Source organism: Parus major, chromosome 18 (genome assembly GCF_001522545.3).
Source record: "Parus major isolate Abel chromosome 18, Parus_major1.1, whole genome shotgun sequence".
Classification (NCBI taxonomy): domain Eukaryota; kingdom Metazoa; phylum Chordata; class Aves; order Passeriformes; family Paridae; genus Parus; species Parus major.
Window position 1 is genome coordinate 921,055 of NC_031786.1, and position 14,445 is coordinate 935,499.

The 14,445-nt window shown below is 59.8% G+C and overlaps 1 protein-coding gene across 10 annotated transcripts in view; it reads left to right on the forward strand.

The window, feature by feature from the left end:
* Positions 1 to 4,738: 4,738 nt before the first annotated feature.
* Positions 4,739 to 14,445, forward strand: part of BAIAP2 (BAR/IMD domain containing adaptor protein 2) — a 38,940-nt gene continuing 29,233 nt past the window's right edge. For all 10 annotated transcript variants that reach the window (XR_001524473.2, XR_001524472.2, XM_033518646.1 and 7 more), the window contains exons 1-3: positions 4,739 to 4,850; positions 11,587 to 11,662; positions 13,469 to 13,555. Coding sequence is in view for 8 of the 10 variants with exons in the window: in XM_033518646.1 (XP_033374537.1) it covers positions 4,779 to 4,850; positions 11,587 to 11,662; positions 13,469 to 13,555 (235 nt within the window). In the remaining 2 variants the exon portion in view is untranslated. The remainder of the gene's footprint in view (positions 4,851 to 11,586; positions 11,663 to 13,468; positions 13,556 to 14,445) is intronic.

A 14,445-nucleotide genomic window follows, 5' to 3' on the forward strand; every position in this document is an offset into this window, starting at 1 on the left:
TGTCCCCGGGATGTCCCAGGGCTGTCCCCAGCCAGGACGGGGCAGGCACAGCTCCGGGAGTGCTGCTGGCACCGGAGCACTGCGGGACTGGGAGCGGAGGGTGCTGGGGTCCCCCCGGGAGTGCCACCAGTGTCCCCAGGGATGAGACCCCGGGTGCTCCGAGGCACAGAGTGACGCCTGTGTCACATCAGGGAACAGAACTGTCCCCGAATCCCTGGACACAGCTTGTGCTGCTGGGTGTCTTGCTCAGATGCTGCTTCCAATGGGACTGGGGAAACCCTGGGGTGATGAGAGGCCAGGTACTTTGTCGTGCCTCAGTTTCCCCCGTGGTGAAATCATCCCACCCCAATTTGTGAGTCCCAGTCCCCGAGAGTGAGGCAGGAGTTGGGAATCCAGCGCTGCAGCTCCCACCCTGCAGAGGAAGGGCCTGAATTGTTCATCCTTGGCTAATCCCCAATAAATGGCTTTGCTGGGGCTGCCGGTGGCGCTCGGTGGGGTTTAACTGCTGGGAGCTGCTGGCACACGCGGGACATCTCCAACCCAGGGAGAGCTTCTAAGTCCTGACCCTCTGAAGATTCAGGGACCAGCTCCCACCAGCACCAACAGTGCCAGAGTGATGGAATGGCCGGGGTTGGAAGGGACCTGAAAGCTCACGGGACATTCCGCTAGCCCAGGCTGCTCCAAGCCCCATCCAACCTGGCCTGGAACACTTCCAGGGATGGGGCAGCCACAGCTTCTCTGGGAAACCCGTGCCAGGCCCTCCCCACCCTCACAGGGAGGAGTTTATTCCCAAAATTTAACCTGAACCTCCTCACTGTCAGCTCGAGGCACCTGCTGGAATCCTGGTGAGCGACGGCTGCGCTGCAAAGGGGAGGCTGAGGCTGGGTTTGGGAGGATGCTCCAAGTCCTGGGCACTGCTGTGGGGTCTGCTGGCCCAGCTCCTTCATGAGGGGCTCAAAATTAACTGGGGGGACAGGCTGGGCTTGAGGAGGGGACCCCAAGGAGGGCAGGAGACAGAACTGGGCGAGGTGTTCAGGGAAAACACGTCCTGTGCTCTCATGGGGCTGGTTTGGCTCAAAGCCACCTGGCCGATTCCCCAGTGACCCCCAGATGTCAGAAGAATCACATTTAAATTATTTTAGAAATAAAAACTTCCTGACACAGCACAGGGAGGGCTTGCAGTGATGTCAGGGCTCCGATGGAGAAGCCATCTGCCCCGGACCACGGCACAGGCAATTCCTGGGAATCTCATTAACACCGTGACACTCGGGCACACTCCTGCCCACCCCGAGGGCTGGGTGGGCTCAGCCTCCCCCTTCAGAACACACTGAACAGGAGGAACAGAGAGCCAAGGCTGCCAGAGAGCCAGCGGGACTGAATGGAGATGAGATGGAGATGATGGAGATGGAGGTGGAGATGGAGATGGAAGTGGCTTCTTCAGCCTGGTCCAGTTCCCTGCCTGGTCTCTCCTGCTCTGGCAGTGCCAGGAGATCCCAGTGACCACCTGGAGCAGCTGGGGGTGGATCTTCCTCAGGGAACTCCGAGCATTTTCTCAGGGACTGTGACACAAACCAGCTCTGGTGCCACGATGGTCCCTCTCCTTCCTCCTCTCCGTGCTGGCCAGTGACATGCCCCACTGAAATGCACCAGGGATTCTAAACCACCTTTATTTCTCCTCTCTCTATGTCACCGGAGGCTTCCCGAGTCTCCGAGGATGTGGCAGCTCTCGGTGACCCCGCAGTGCCACATTCCCGTCCCTGGGCAGTGCCCTGCGGCATCTCCCCCCCACCGTGTCCCACCCTGGCAGCCACCGCAGCCACCGGGGCGGCGTTTCGGGAGCAGGGAGAGTGTCCCGGAGCTGGCAACACCGAGGGGGTGCTGGCCCGAGCTGTCCCTCGGTGCGGCTGCTGTCACTGCCCTCGGACATCTCTGCCCTCGGACATCTCTGCCCTCGGACATCTCTGCCCTCGGACATCACTGACCTCAGACATCTCTGCCCTCGGACATCGCTGCCCTCGGACATCACTGACCTCAGACATCTCTGCCCTCGGACATCTCTGCCCTCGGACATCGCTGCCCTCGGACATCTCTGCCCTCGGACATCTCTGCCCTCGGACATCGCTGCCCTCGGACATCTCTGCCCTCGGACATCCCTCCCTTGTCGCTGCCCCGTCCCCACCCTCGGTCCCCGCGCCGGGCGCGTGACCCGGCCGGGATCTCTGGCGTGATGCCACGCTGGTAATTAAGAAGGAACCTAATGAAACTTCGAAAATAGCACAATTTCCTCCCCACACCTGCAGCCGAGCGGGGTGGATTACATAAGTTATTGTTGCCACAGCAACTTGTCTCCACCCGGGGCTGGAGGTGGCCGGTGCCGCTGTGCCGTCACCCCGGGGAGGGCTCGCTCGGGGATGGAGCCGCTGCCTGCTCATCCCAGCGCTGTTCCCAGCCCGGCGAGGCGGATCCCCACGCTGTGCCCGCACCCCGCGGGGGACGGTCCCGCCTTCCAGAGGGCACACGGAGAAGGCGCCGCGGGGATTCAGGTAACCCACGGGGACTCTGGCACCATGGTTACCCTGGGCACGCTCCAGCTGCCGCCGAGCCCCGGGGAGTGAATCACCCTGACAAAAAGGCAGCGAGCAGCAACCAGGGGGAGAGAAAAAAAATAATAATAAAAAAGAATTTAAATAAATAAATAAATAAATAAAAGGCAATCAAAGCAAACGCCACGGCACGAGGCAGAGGCAGGTTTTTCCTGCTGAGAATTCCCAGGGTGCTGCGGGAGGCTGCGGGGCGGCAGCGCTGCCTTGGGCTCGGGCACCGCTCCCGGGCCGTGGGCAGCACGGGCAGCCCAGGGCCGGGGACACGGCAAGAGCCAGGGACGAGGATAATGTGCTCCATGAGGCTCTGACTGAGGGGAAATGAACTCCCTGGAGTGGAGCAGCCGTGAAGCAGCCGTGGAGCTGCTCTGGGAGCAGGGAGATATGAGGGAGAAAGGTTTTCAGCGCTCAAATTCCGGGGGGTAAGGAGAAACAGAGCATGGGAAGAAAGTGGAGCGGCTGTCTGCGAGCAGGCCTAGATGGAAGAGATTCTCTGAGGGCCGTCCCAAAAGGCCTCTTTTATTATCAGAAATTACAAATCCTTTTATCTTCCTCACCAGAGGAACAGCTTGTTTGAATTGCTGGGCTGTCACACTGGAATTAGATGCAAGAACCCCCCACATCCATGACGTAGCGAAGAACTTACATAACGTAACTAAAAATAAGGTGATGGAGATGCAGAGAGAGGCACTGTACTCCTGGATGCTTGATCCCGAATCCTTCCCCGACGCTGGAGAGCCAGCGAGGTGCTGGTGTCTGGCTGAGGGTGTGGAGTCCCGGCAGAGCCGGCTGCGGTCTGGGAGTGTGGGAGGAAGAGGGAAAGCGGCACCGCGGTGTCCCAGCAGCGATGCAGCCAGCCAGGAATTCCCCTGGGAACATCTCCAAGGGCAGTTCTGATCCCAGTCCCCCCGCTGGTGCCACAGCTGCTGCCTTTCCTCAGCCCCAGTGGGAAAGGGTTAATGGTCACCCCAGAAACATGAGAAAAATCCTTCTCAGGGGCTGTGAGTTCTTTGCTGTGCTCTGGAGTGTGGAAGCTCTGAGGCAGAAGCCAAAACGGGACCCAAACGCAGGCAGAGGGAGCAGCTGCTCCCGGTGCCCTCCCGCTCCTTGCCAGGGCTGGGAGGGAGAGCGGGAACAGCAACAGGAGCTTTGGGACCAAGGTATCGACCTGGGCTCCTTGTTCTCGGAATTGATGGATGTGATGGAAAATAACATGTTCAGCCGCTTAACTGTTTCACTGCTTCCCGCAGCAGAGAGGAGGGAGAGGAGGGAGAGGAAGGCTCGGCCCACAGGCCGTGAGGCTCCGTTTAACCACGGCTCACCCTGCGGAGAGCCGCGGTCCCCGCCGGGAGGACAGCGAGCCAGGGGACAGGGATGGGGACACCGGCTTTAGGGCACGGTCCTGCTCCTCGTGTCCCTCGGGACCTGGGCAAAAGTCCCTGCCGTGTGCCCGAGGGATGGGAAGGACAGGGATGCATGGCTTGAGTGTCCCACAGGGACCTGACAGCCGGGAGCTCTGGGAGGAGCCTCCCGTGGGAATCCTGGTTCTCCTGGCTGGCCAGGCGGTGGGACAGCCTGGGGACAGCGAGGTGGCGGGCAGGGGCTGGTCCGGCTCATCCCACCTCTGCTCTCCGGCCCCCCGGGCAATGCGCACCCTCTTTGCCGACACCCCACAAAACACCGGCCGCTCTTCCTTGTCCCATTCCCATTCACCCATCCCGTCCCCGCTGCGCAGCTGGGGATGGAGCACAGCCCCAGCCCGGGGGTACAGCAGGGGCTGGAGCCCGGGACAGGGCTGTGGGGAGCAGGGAGAGCTGCGGGGTGTTTAAAGCGGGGGATAGTGTAGGGTGGCGGGGCTGTGGGATGGGCAGTGGGGTGGAGAGGAGGCGTGGAACGTGAAGGGGCCGTGGAATGGGCACGGGGAATGGGCACGGGATGTGGCACAGCACATCCCTCCCTCGCAGCCCTCCCGTTACTCCATCCCCGCACGGCCGCGGAGCGCGGCACGGCCCGGCCCGGCCCGGCTCCTCCCCGCGGGGCGGTTCGGGGCTGGCCGGGGCGGTTCGAGGCGGGCACGGCCTCCAGGAGCTGATATAAGGCATCGCGACCGGAGCTCCCCGCTCTCCCCGCGCCCGCGCCCGGCTCCGCCCGCCCGCCCCGCACCCCGCGCCGCCGCCCATGGTGCTGCCCGGCCCGGCCGGCATGGCCCGCTCCGAGGAGGTGCACCGCCTCACCGAGAATGTCTACAAGGTGGGTCCGCAACAGGTGCCCGGCGCCGCGTCTCGCCGTTCCCCTGTTCCTGGAGTTCTTTCGGTGCTTGAATTTCCCCTCCCCGGGACGCGCGGGGGCAGAGCGGGCGCGGGCGGAGGCGCCGCCGGGGCCGCCCCTGGGATGTGCCCGGATCCCCGGAGCGAGGGGCACCCCCGAGCCCTCCCCGGGCACCCCCAGCCTTCCCCGGGCACCCCGAGCCCTCCCCGGGCACCCCCAGCCTTGCCGGGGGGAGCAGCGCGGGGCTGTCCGGTCCCGGGGTGCGCAGCGCTGTCCCCGCATCACCCCGGAGCGGGGCAGCCCCGCACGGCCGCCACTCGCTGCTCCGCCACGAGCCCGAGCCATCAGAGCTCTGCCCAGCCCCTGGAGCTGGGGGATCTCTCCGTTCTGCCTTTTCTGCTTTGCTCCCGGTGTCCTGAGAAAATGCAACAATTTATGGGGTTTAATTTCCCCCCGAAGAAAGCGGTTTCTGCTCTCTTGGGTCCTGAGACCAGGACTAATAAAACTGCTGGAGCCTAATGTGTAACGCAGGATGTCGTTTGTTAAACTGGGAAGCTTGCACGATTTCCTGTGATTTAAGGGCTTTGGATTGAGTTACCTGGGAGCACAGAGCAGGAAAGAAAGAAAAAAAAAAAAAAATAGAAGAATGTAGTACAAAAAGTACCGGGGCAGTGAAGTTCTGAAGTCTTGGTTTTGGAGATTCTGGGGTGTAAGAGCTGTTCAGGCAAAGCTGAAGTCTTGGCTACTCTGAATCTTGGTGACATTTTGCTGTGGTCTCTGGGGCTCCCTCCCACCCTGCCAGGCAGCTCACGTAGTGCAGCTGGTTTGGGGCAGAGCTGGCACCGAGGGTGTAGCCGGCGTTTGTGCGCTGGCACTGCCAGGCCCGGAGCTGCCTGGGCAAACAGGGCGAGAGCTGCTGGGGACAGGGGCTGGGAGCAGCCCCAGCCGTGACTCAGTTGTTGTTTGAGGTGCGTAGTCCTCGAAGCACGGGGCTAATGACGGGTTTGGGGAGCAGGTCACCGTCTCCCCGGGCACGGCCCTTAGGGAGCGCGGGGCGGTTCGTGCCGTCCCAACACGTGCGCTCCAGTGGGGCCCAGCCCCACGAGAAATGAGGGGCGAGTGCTGGCCGGGCTCTGCCGTGGCTGGAGCTGAGCCCTGGGCCTGGAGCCAGGCTCCATCGGCGCCTCCCTGACCCGTGGGCTCAGGGTGCCCTGGCCCCTATTGCCGGCCGTGGGCTTGGGAGGAGAACACAGGTGACTAACTGACCATCTCTGCTTCTGGATGCCAGTGGGAGCAGCCAGAGGCAGGGAATGGGATGATGCTGAAGATCTCATGGGTTCACCCAAAACCAGTGGCTCGGTGCTGGGAGCTGGAGGAGGATGGTCCTGACTGCGGTTGTGTTCCCTTCGGTGAGCAGAGGCTCCTCTGAAGCCAACGAGGCTTTTCTTGGCCTCTGGAGATGTGTGGCACGTGGTGCTTGCCAGAACCTGCCGTGTCCCTGTTCCATTGAGGACTTCAGGCACCCCTGAGCCCAGCGGGACAGCTGGGGGCTCGGGGACTGGGGTCTTCTGCATCTCCTTAAGCTTTGCAATCTTTGTATCCAAAACCAGTCCCAGCGCTTCAATCCCCCTTACCCGGGGATTTTTTTTTGGCCTGTGCAGGAGCCTGAGAGCTGCCATGGGCAGGAGGAGACAACCCCCGGGGGGGACGATGTCCCCGAGCCCGTGGGGACCCAGCCCGGGGTCTGACCCTCTCTTTGCCTCCCCCGGTGGCCGCGGCTGGAGCGGGAGCAGCAGCTCCCCACGGCAGGCGCCCGCTCCGGCTTTCCCGAGGCGTTCTGCTCGGGAAGCCCATTGTCATGGTTTTCCAGAAGCAGCGCTCACCCTCGGAGTGACTGTGCTAATGAGCTGGTGGAGGAGCTGTCAGCCGCCCCCGAGCCGATGCTGCCACTACAGGCAGCTGCCTACACACGGGGAGTAATTACAGAGGGAGACGGAGGCTGCTGGCACCTTCCGCCAACGTAATCCCACCTTTCCCGGTGCTGATTCACTCCAGGACCCCGGCGTAGCGGCACAGCTGCCGGGCTGGGCTCCGCCGAGAGCCCCGGGGCCGCGGTGTGAGGATGGGCAGATCCCTCCCCGCTCATCCCTTGCTCCGGATTGTCTTTTTGCAGAAAGCAGGGACTGGCAATTCCTCCTTCCCCCGAAGACAGATCTGTCTCCTCCTGCCAGATGAGATTATTGCCGTTTGCAGCCCAACCTCCATTTCATTTTAAAGCCATTTTTTCATGCGGAAGATGGGTTCGCAGCGGTGTGCGAGTAGCTCTGCGTTTGAAGAGGTGTTTGCCTAACAACACCCCGAGCTCGGAGCTGAATTGTGCAGAGACGTGGACAGAATTCCTGAGGGTCCTTTGCTCCCTGTCAGCTGCAGGCGATGTTCCTGTGGTACCACAACCTCTGCTCCTCATGCCCAGCTCCAGAGGGATGGGAGCGATTCCTCCTCGAGTGGTTCAGGAGGGAAGCTGTGGCTGCTTTGGTGGCTTTGGCAGCGGAGGGATGATGTGTGTGGCACAGGAGGGAGCAGGCACCCGTGGCACCCCAAATGCCATGTCCTGTGCTCCCAGCCCTGGGACATCCCTGGGGGCTCTGAGCACACCAGGGATCGCCGGCTCCGCTCCGATCCACGGCACCAGGGCTCTGCTCCGCCACTGCCGGGGGCTCTGGGGTGGCCACGCTGCTCCATCCCCTGCCAGCCTGGCAGAGCATCCCTGGCTCCTGCACATGGGACAGCTGCACACACGCGGCTTCCAGGAGCTGTCTGTCCCACACGCTCCCCGTGCTGCCACAGCTCCTGCCGGGGCTGCCCGCTGCTCCCGGGGGGCTGCTCTGCCCTCGGGGCCAGCCTGTGCCCAGCCTGGCCCTGGTTAGGGTTTCAGTGCTGTGCTCGTGTTGCAGGGCAGGGCACGGGGCGCTGCTCGCAGCTCCTGAGCCCCTCGGTGCCACAGCTCTGAGGAGGGGGCTGGGGGACCCTGGTGGCTCCTCGGTGGAGATCCCAGCCCCGAGGACTCGAGGATGGCCGTGCCTTGCAGGGGGGAGCGCTGCTGGGTACAGGACCTGCGGTGCTGGGGTGCTCCGTGCCCCGTGTGGATCCTCATCCCAGTCCCCTTCAGAGCCAGACCCCGACACAAAGATGTTCAGAGCTCCTGCCCTGAGACTTGGGTCCTCTCGTCCCTTGGTGTGACAGCCAGGAGAAACTAAATGCTTTTAGATGGGGACTGGTTTTTTCCCTGATTTTGCCAGCTGGGCTCTTTCTTGACAGAAACTTGGCTCTTGAAACCCCCAGGGCTGCTCCTGATGGTGCCGGGAAGGACAAGCTGTGATGGAGGAGGCAGTGCTGGGCTTTGCTGGGCATTAAATATTGATGGGGACATGATGAAGGTGCTCCTGGAGCAGGGCTGACCCATTTAGACACAAAACTTCCTTAGAGCTGAGCTGCTGCTGCAGTGTGACAGCGGCAGGGGACAGTCCCCTGGTGCTGCCCCTCCATCCACAGTCACCCAGGGAAGCCCAGACCCCTGGGCCGTGTCAGACCTGCAGGGAGCCACAAAATCCTTCAGAAGGTTGGAAAAGGCCTCGGAGACCATCGGATCCAGCCATTCCCTCAGCACTGCCAAGGCCACTGAGCCACGTCCCCAGGTGCCACATCCCTGTTTGAGCCCTTCCAGGGATGTGCTCAGGGCTCGTGCAGGACCTGCCTGAGCCAGGAGGAGCCTGAGCCACGTCCAATCCCAGCTTGAGTTGGACTTAAACCTGGGATTTAGGACTTCCATGATCCTTGCGGGCTCCTTCCACGCTCAGGATATTTTATTCTTTTCCATGATTGTAAACTTTTCCTTGTGGGCTTGGAGCATCCTGGCTGTAGCTGGAGTGAGCTCAGAGGGGAGAAAAGGGACCTTGTTTCTGTTGCCTTTTCCCCCACCAAACGGAGCAGGGCCGTGTCCTGGAGACCTTGTGCTTTGCATTAGTTTCATTTTTGGCAGCTGAATAAAGCCGTGCCAATCCCGGAGAGCTGAGTGGTATTACCCAGGGAATTCAGCACAGTGGAACAAAGCAAAGCCCTTTCAACCCTTGGCTGCCAGGTTTTGTGTCTGTGTTTTTCTGAACTCTGCCCAGGCAGCCCATGGAAGGCAAACAACTTGTGGGTGCTGCTGAGGGGGCAAAATCTGGGGAGAATGAGATTTGCTTTCATTTCCACAGTGTTACTGAATATTTGCTGGTGTCCTGCAAACCTGGATTCGCCTCTCCCGTGGGGGACAGCCCTGCCAGAGCCCCTCGTCCCCCCACGGAGGGGGATGAGCCCTGTGCTGGCAGGGGAGCAGCTCCAATGGCACAAATCTGTTCATTTTCCACTCTTTGTCCTTGGGGCTCTGGGGCTCTCACCTGGAGGGGGTGTGAAGGCTCTGGAGCCACCTTCCCTTCCCACCCCAGGAGTGAGAGGAAGGCTTGGAAAAGGCTATTTTTATCTCTGGAGTGAGGAGCCCTTTTCACCGCTCTCATCCTGCCAGGCTGTTTTTGTTGGAGGCTCCAGACAATGTTTTAAAAACACTCACTTTCAGCAAACTTCCTCCTGGGGGTTGGTGAATTTTATTTGGCCGGCACAGAGTGACCTCCCCGCTCCTTCGGCCGCTCCGTGAGACCCTTTGGGGGCTTTTATCTCTTTATTTGTTGCTTTAAAACCTCTCCTGTGGATCAGTGGGGAGCAGGACCTGCCCTGAGCAGTGCCAGGGCCGGGCTGTGCTTTGATTCCCTCTGGTTTGGGTAAGATGTGCTGAATTCCGGACGCTGCTTTGTCTGGGGATCCTGTTCCATCATTAATTCCCTCGGTTTCGTGCTCGGGACCATGTGTTTACACGGGCACTGCTGAGAAAATCACACTATTTACATATCCCTGTGCACATCCACGTACACAAACACCGCTCTGAACCTGCAAACCGCCGAAAAATCTCCTCCCTGCAGAAATCCTGCCAACATTTCTGCTGCTTAAACAGTGCTCAGCCTCAGAGCGCTCGGGCTGAGCTGGAGGAGCTGCAGCAGGGGATCTGCCAGAGCTGGGGATGTGTCCCTGTCCCTGTCCCTGTCCCGTGGGGTAGCCCAGGGAGATTTTGGGCTGGAGTTAAAGGAGATGTGGGCAGGATGGAGCAATCCTCACCAGTGGTAATTAACTCCTGTGCAATTGTCTCCTACACGCTGCACAACACCTGGCTTGTTGCTACAGGTTCATTTTCTCCTTTCACTGAGCACATCCAGCAAACTGCTCTGAGCTGCCCCAAAACACCTTCCAGGGGCCCTGCCTTGCTGGCCCCCAGCCATAATTAGCGGGACAGCTCCTCATTAGCCTGGTCAGTCATCTTCTGGCCTTGGCAGTTGTGGCTGGTGCTGTGAGGAGCTGCTGGGGACAGGCTTTGGGGACACTGCAGCCACCCTCAGCCTGCTGCTCCCAGCAGCCAGGAAGGATTAACAGGATTTCTCCTGCAATTCCAGCACTGGGGTGATGCCAGCCCTCTGAGGGGTGCAGATCCTGCCCAGAGGAACCCAAAAAGGGATGTCTGCAGCCAAGAGGGCTCTGGCTGAGCCCTGCACACGTGGGGAGAAAATTCAGCTGTCAGACTCAAGGGCCGGGCAGCAGGAACTGGGATAAAAATGCCTCAGGCAGAAAATGAGCTTTATAGTGTTCGGGCAGCCTCAGATGAGGTGACAGATGCTTAATCAGCTTATTCCCCGTAAGTGTCTGCCTGTCTTCCCTCCCTGCCCGGGGTGGGACTCTGCCAGCAGCCCGGGGGTGCAGAGCCCCCATCCCGCAGGAATGGCCTTGGTGTGTCCCTGCTCGGGGTGTCTGGGGCTCTCAGCTCCGCTCTCAGGTGGCACCTTGGGTGTCCCCAGGGTGGGGCAGGGGACTGGGACCATCCCCGGGTGGCACTGGGCTCGTTCTGGGGATCCCGGGGAGTGGAGGCTGTGCCTGTGCCGGGGCTGGGCTGGGATCGGTGTCGGGGTGAGGGTCTGGCAGGGGGGGCTGTGCCTGCGGGGTCAAACACACAAAGAGCCCTTCTTCCTCTCCCTGATCCGATTATTCCTTCCCCCATGTGAGCCGAGGGCGTTGGAGCGAGGCAGGGAGATCTCAGGCCCGTGGTCACCCCCAGCTCTGGGCAGGTGGGCAGTGCCCCGGTGCTACCCAGGGGCAGCTCCTGGCACAGCTCAGGGGCTCTGCTCACCTCAATCCTGGCTGGAATTCTGCTCTCCAGCCCTTCCTGCCTGTCTGGGATGGGCTGGGCTGCTGCTGCTCTCCGTGGCCATCCTGGGAGCAGGACATCCCCTGCCACCACTCCCCGCTCTTGGGGCACCTCCCTGCTTGCTCCGAGGGCTGGTGCTGCCCCAGACAGCCACTTGCAGCTGCTGTCATGGTTATTTTTGCCATAGCTGGTAATTTTCTGGTTGTGGCACTCACTTTCTCCTCCTGGAGAAGCAGAGCCCCCTCATTCTGTCCCTCGTGGTGCTCAAACCCAGCTTGGTCCTCCCCAGCGAAGCTGCAGGACGAGGGAGGATCCTGGGGCATCTTCCAGGGAGCTGAGGGGATTTTTTTGCTTTGTCTTTGTCGAGCACAGAGCTGTTCACTCCACCTCCCACCATCCCTGCTAACCCCAACGCTGTTCTCTTCCCTTTAGACAATCATGGAGCAGTTCAATCCCAGCCTCAGGAATTTCATTTCTATGGGGAAGACCTATGAAAAAGCCTTAGCAAGTAAGTGACGTTGGGGCTGCCAGGCTGGGGACGGGGGAAAGCTGGAAAATCTTTGGTTTTTGTTGGAAATCTTCAGGGTTTTGTTGAAAAGTTCCTCTTTCCCGTGGGGAAGGAGCTGGGAGGACGATCCTTGGACCTCACTGGGATGTGCAAGCCATGGATGTGGGAGAGATCCCAGGGAGAAAATGCTGGGAAGCAGCAGGATAACAAAACACATCCCCAAGCAGTTCATCTTTAAATGCTTGTTTAAAATATTGAGAATTGAGATTTTAAGTTCTGCTTAAAGAGGTGTTATTGAAATGTTTAAATTGCCCAGAAGAATGAAGAGAAGGGAAAAGCCTCAAAGCCTCGATGGCAGCTGTTGATTGGGAATGCAGGGTCCTATTGGGAGCCATTAGGAAGGTGCAGATTTAAGTGATCAGAAGGAAGCTAGGAATTTATTAAACCCCAAAATGGATTATTTTGACTTCAATTTGCTTTGTGCACTGCCTGGGCTCTCCTCAGCTGGGTTTTAAGGAGGTTTAAGCTCTGCTCAACCCAGAGCTGTGTTTTTCCAGAGAGGGCTCTGCTCCCTTCAGAGCTGCACGGGTCTCCTGGATTTTATTTTTGAATAAAATGTGAATATTCCCGTGGGGGAGAGTCTGTCATCATCTTCAGCCAGCGGGGGAAAAACATTTCGGTGTCTCCTGTCCCGAAGTGCCGGGATTTGGGACCCGACCTTTGGGAAGGGTCGCTGCTCCCGCTCCTGCCTGCAGCACGATTTCCGTCCCTCTCGTCAGGTGAGGCTCCTGGCTGTTTCCAGCAGGATTTTTAATCCCTCCCCTGTTCCCAGGTGCCCCGGACACAGCGTCCTGCCAGCGCTGGGCACTGGTTTAAACTGGGATTTAATGGATCAGCCGGCCGTGACGGGGAAGTGCCCGTCCAGCTCCGCTGCTCAGGGGCTGCGGACTCTGATCCCAGGGAAAGGGCACAGGGCACCCTCACGGGCAGAGGCTTTCCCAGCAATTCCTGGGGCTGCCATGAGTGGGGCTCATGGTTTGGGGGTGCTTTTCCCTGCTGGGTCCCTCCTGGCAGCAGGGAAGGGAGCAGAGGCAGGGCCTGACAGGGAGAGGAGCTGCTTCCCCTTGGGATTGTGTTTTTAATTTATTCTCCTGAAACCTCCTCCCTCTGACTCGGCTGCAGTTACTGGGAGCTGGATCTGTCCATCCCCTGTCCCACCAAGCGTGGCTGGGGTGAGCACTGGGATCGCTGGGCTCGTGCTTTTCCCACAGCCCTGCTGTGAAAACACCGTGCAGCCAAGGATCTTCCTGTCATTTTTTAACTTGGCTTGGAGCATCCTTCCCCTCGGATGGCCGAGCTGGGGGCAGCTGGAGGAAGGGCAGAGCCCAGGAGGCAGAGCAGAGGCAGCGTTGGAAGGCTGGGGCTGTACAGCGTGTTCTGTGATTAGAGGAAACCCCCTGCTTATCTGATTCGAGTCAAGTGTGTAGCTGGAATGTCAACAAACAAGGCTGAACTATAATGAAAGTCTGTGATATTCAATTATTCCGCAGTGATTTCTCCGAGCAGCATTAGCAGCCTGATGCTTGCACTGCAATGGAAACCACCCCAGTCCTGCACATACCTTTTTTAATCCTAAATTACCCTGTAATCTCACTGCTCCAGCTTTCTTTCCTCGCTTTTCCTCTGTTTGTTGTGTGGTCTCTCCCCGTGGGTTAAGCCCTTTGAGGTAATACCTGTTTTAGTGTCTCCTCAGAAATTCTAACAGCCATTAAGGAGAACATAACCTCTATTTTTGGTGCTTTTTAGGCATGACATACGCAGCAAAAGGGTACTTTGATGCTCTGGTGAAGATGGGAGAGTTGGCCAGTGAAAGCCAGGGATCGAAAGAATTGGGTAAGTCCCCAGTTTGCTGCTAAAACAGAGCTGCAGGTTCCCAGGCCAGGAACAAAACAGATCTTTGGAGTGTTGGGGAGCTCAGTGTGGAGCTGATCCTGCCTTGTCCCACTGGCAGCAGTGTCTGCATTTGCTGTTAATGCAGTTTGGGAGAGCCCCTGATGCCCTCAGTGGCAGGGCTTTGGCTCCTGGTGATTTTGGAGAGCAGTTTGTGGTGGTTTTTTCTCTCTTGGCGAAGGAGAAGCAGCAGATTTGTCCAGGGAGCTGGGGCAGAGCTGTCCCTGGGGCTGTGCTGGGGCAGGCTGGCTGCACTGGGGCTGCACTGGAGCTGCACTGGGGCTGTGCTGGGGCTGTGCTGGGGCAGGCTGGCTGCACTGGGGCTGCACTGGGGCTGTGCTGGGGCAGGCTGGCTGCACTGGGGCTGCACTGGGGCTGTGCTGGGGCAGGCTGGCTGCACTGGGGCTGCACTGGGGCTGCACTGGGGCTGCACTGGGGCTGCACTGGGGCTGTGCTGGGGCTGTGCTGGGGCAGGCTGGCTGCACTGGGGCTGGGATAGGGATGTCTCCCTGTGCCCAGGCCCTCGTGTTTGCCCAATCGATGTGGAACGTCACGAGCTGTGGCTGCTGCCTCCTTCCCCTTTCTCACACATTTCCCTGGTAAATCCTTCAGGAGCTGCTTTTCCAGTCTCCCTATTGCCCCAACATCCTCCTGTGTCCATCCTCCTCACAGCTGTGGGTCGAGGTGACCCTCCCAATGTCCCCATGGTCTGAGGTGACCCTCCCAATGTCCCCCATGGTCTGAGGTGACTCCCCCATGGTCCCCCATGGTCTGAGGTGACTCTCCCAGTGTCCCCCATGGTTTGAGGTGGCTCTCCCAGTGTCCCCCATGGT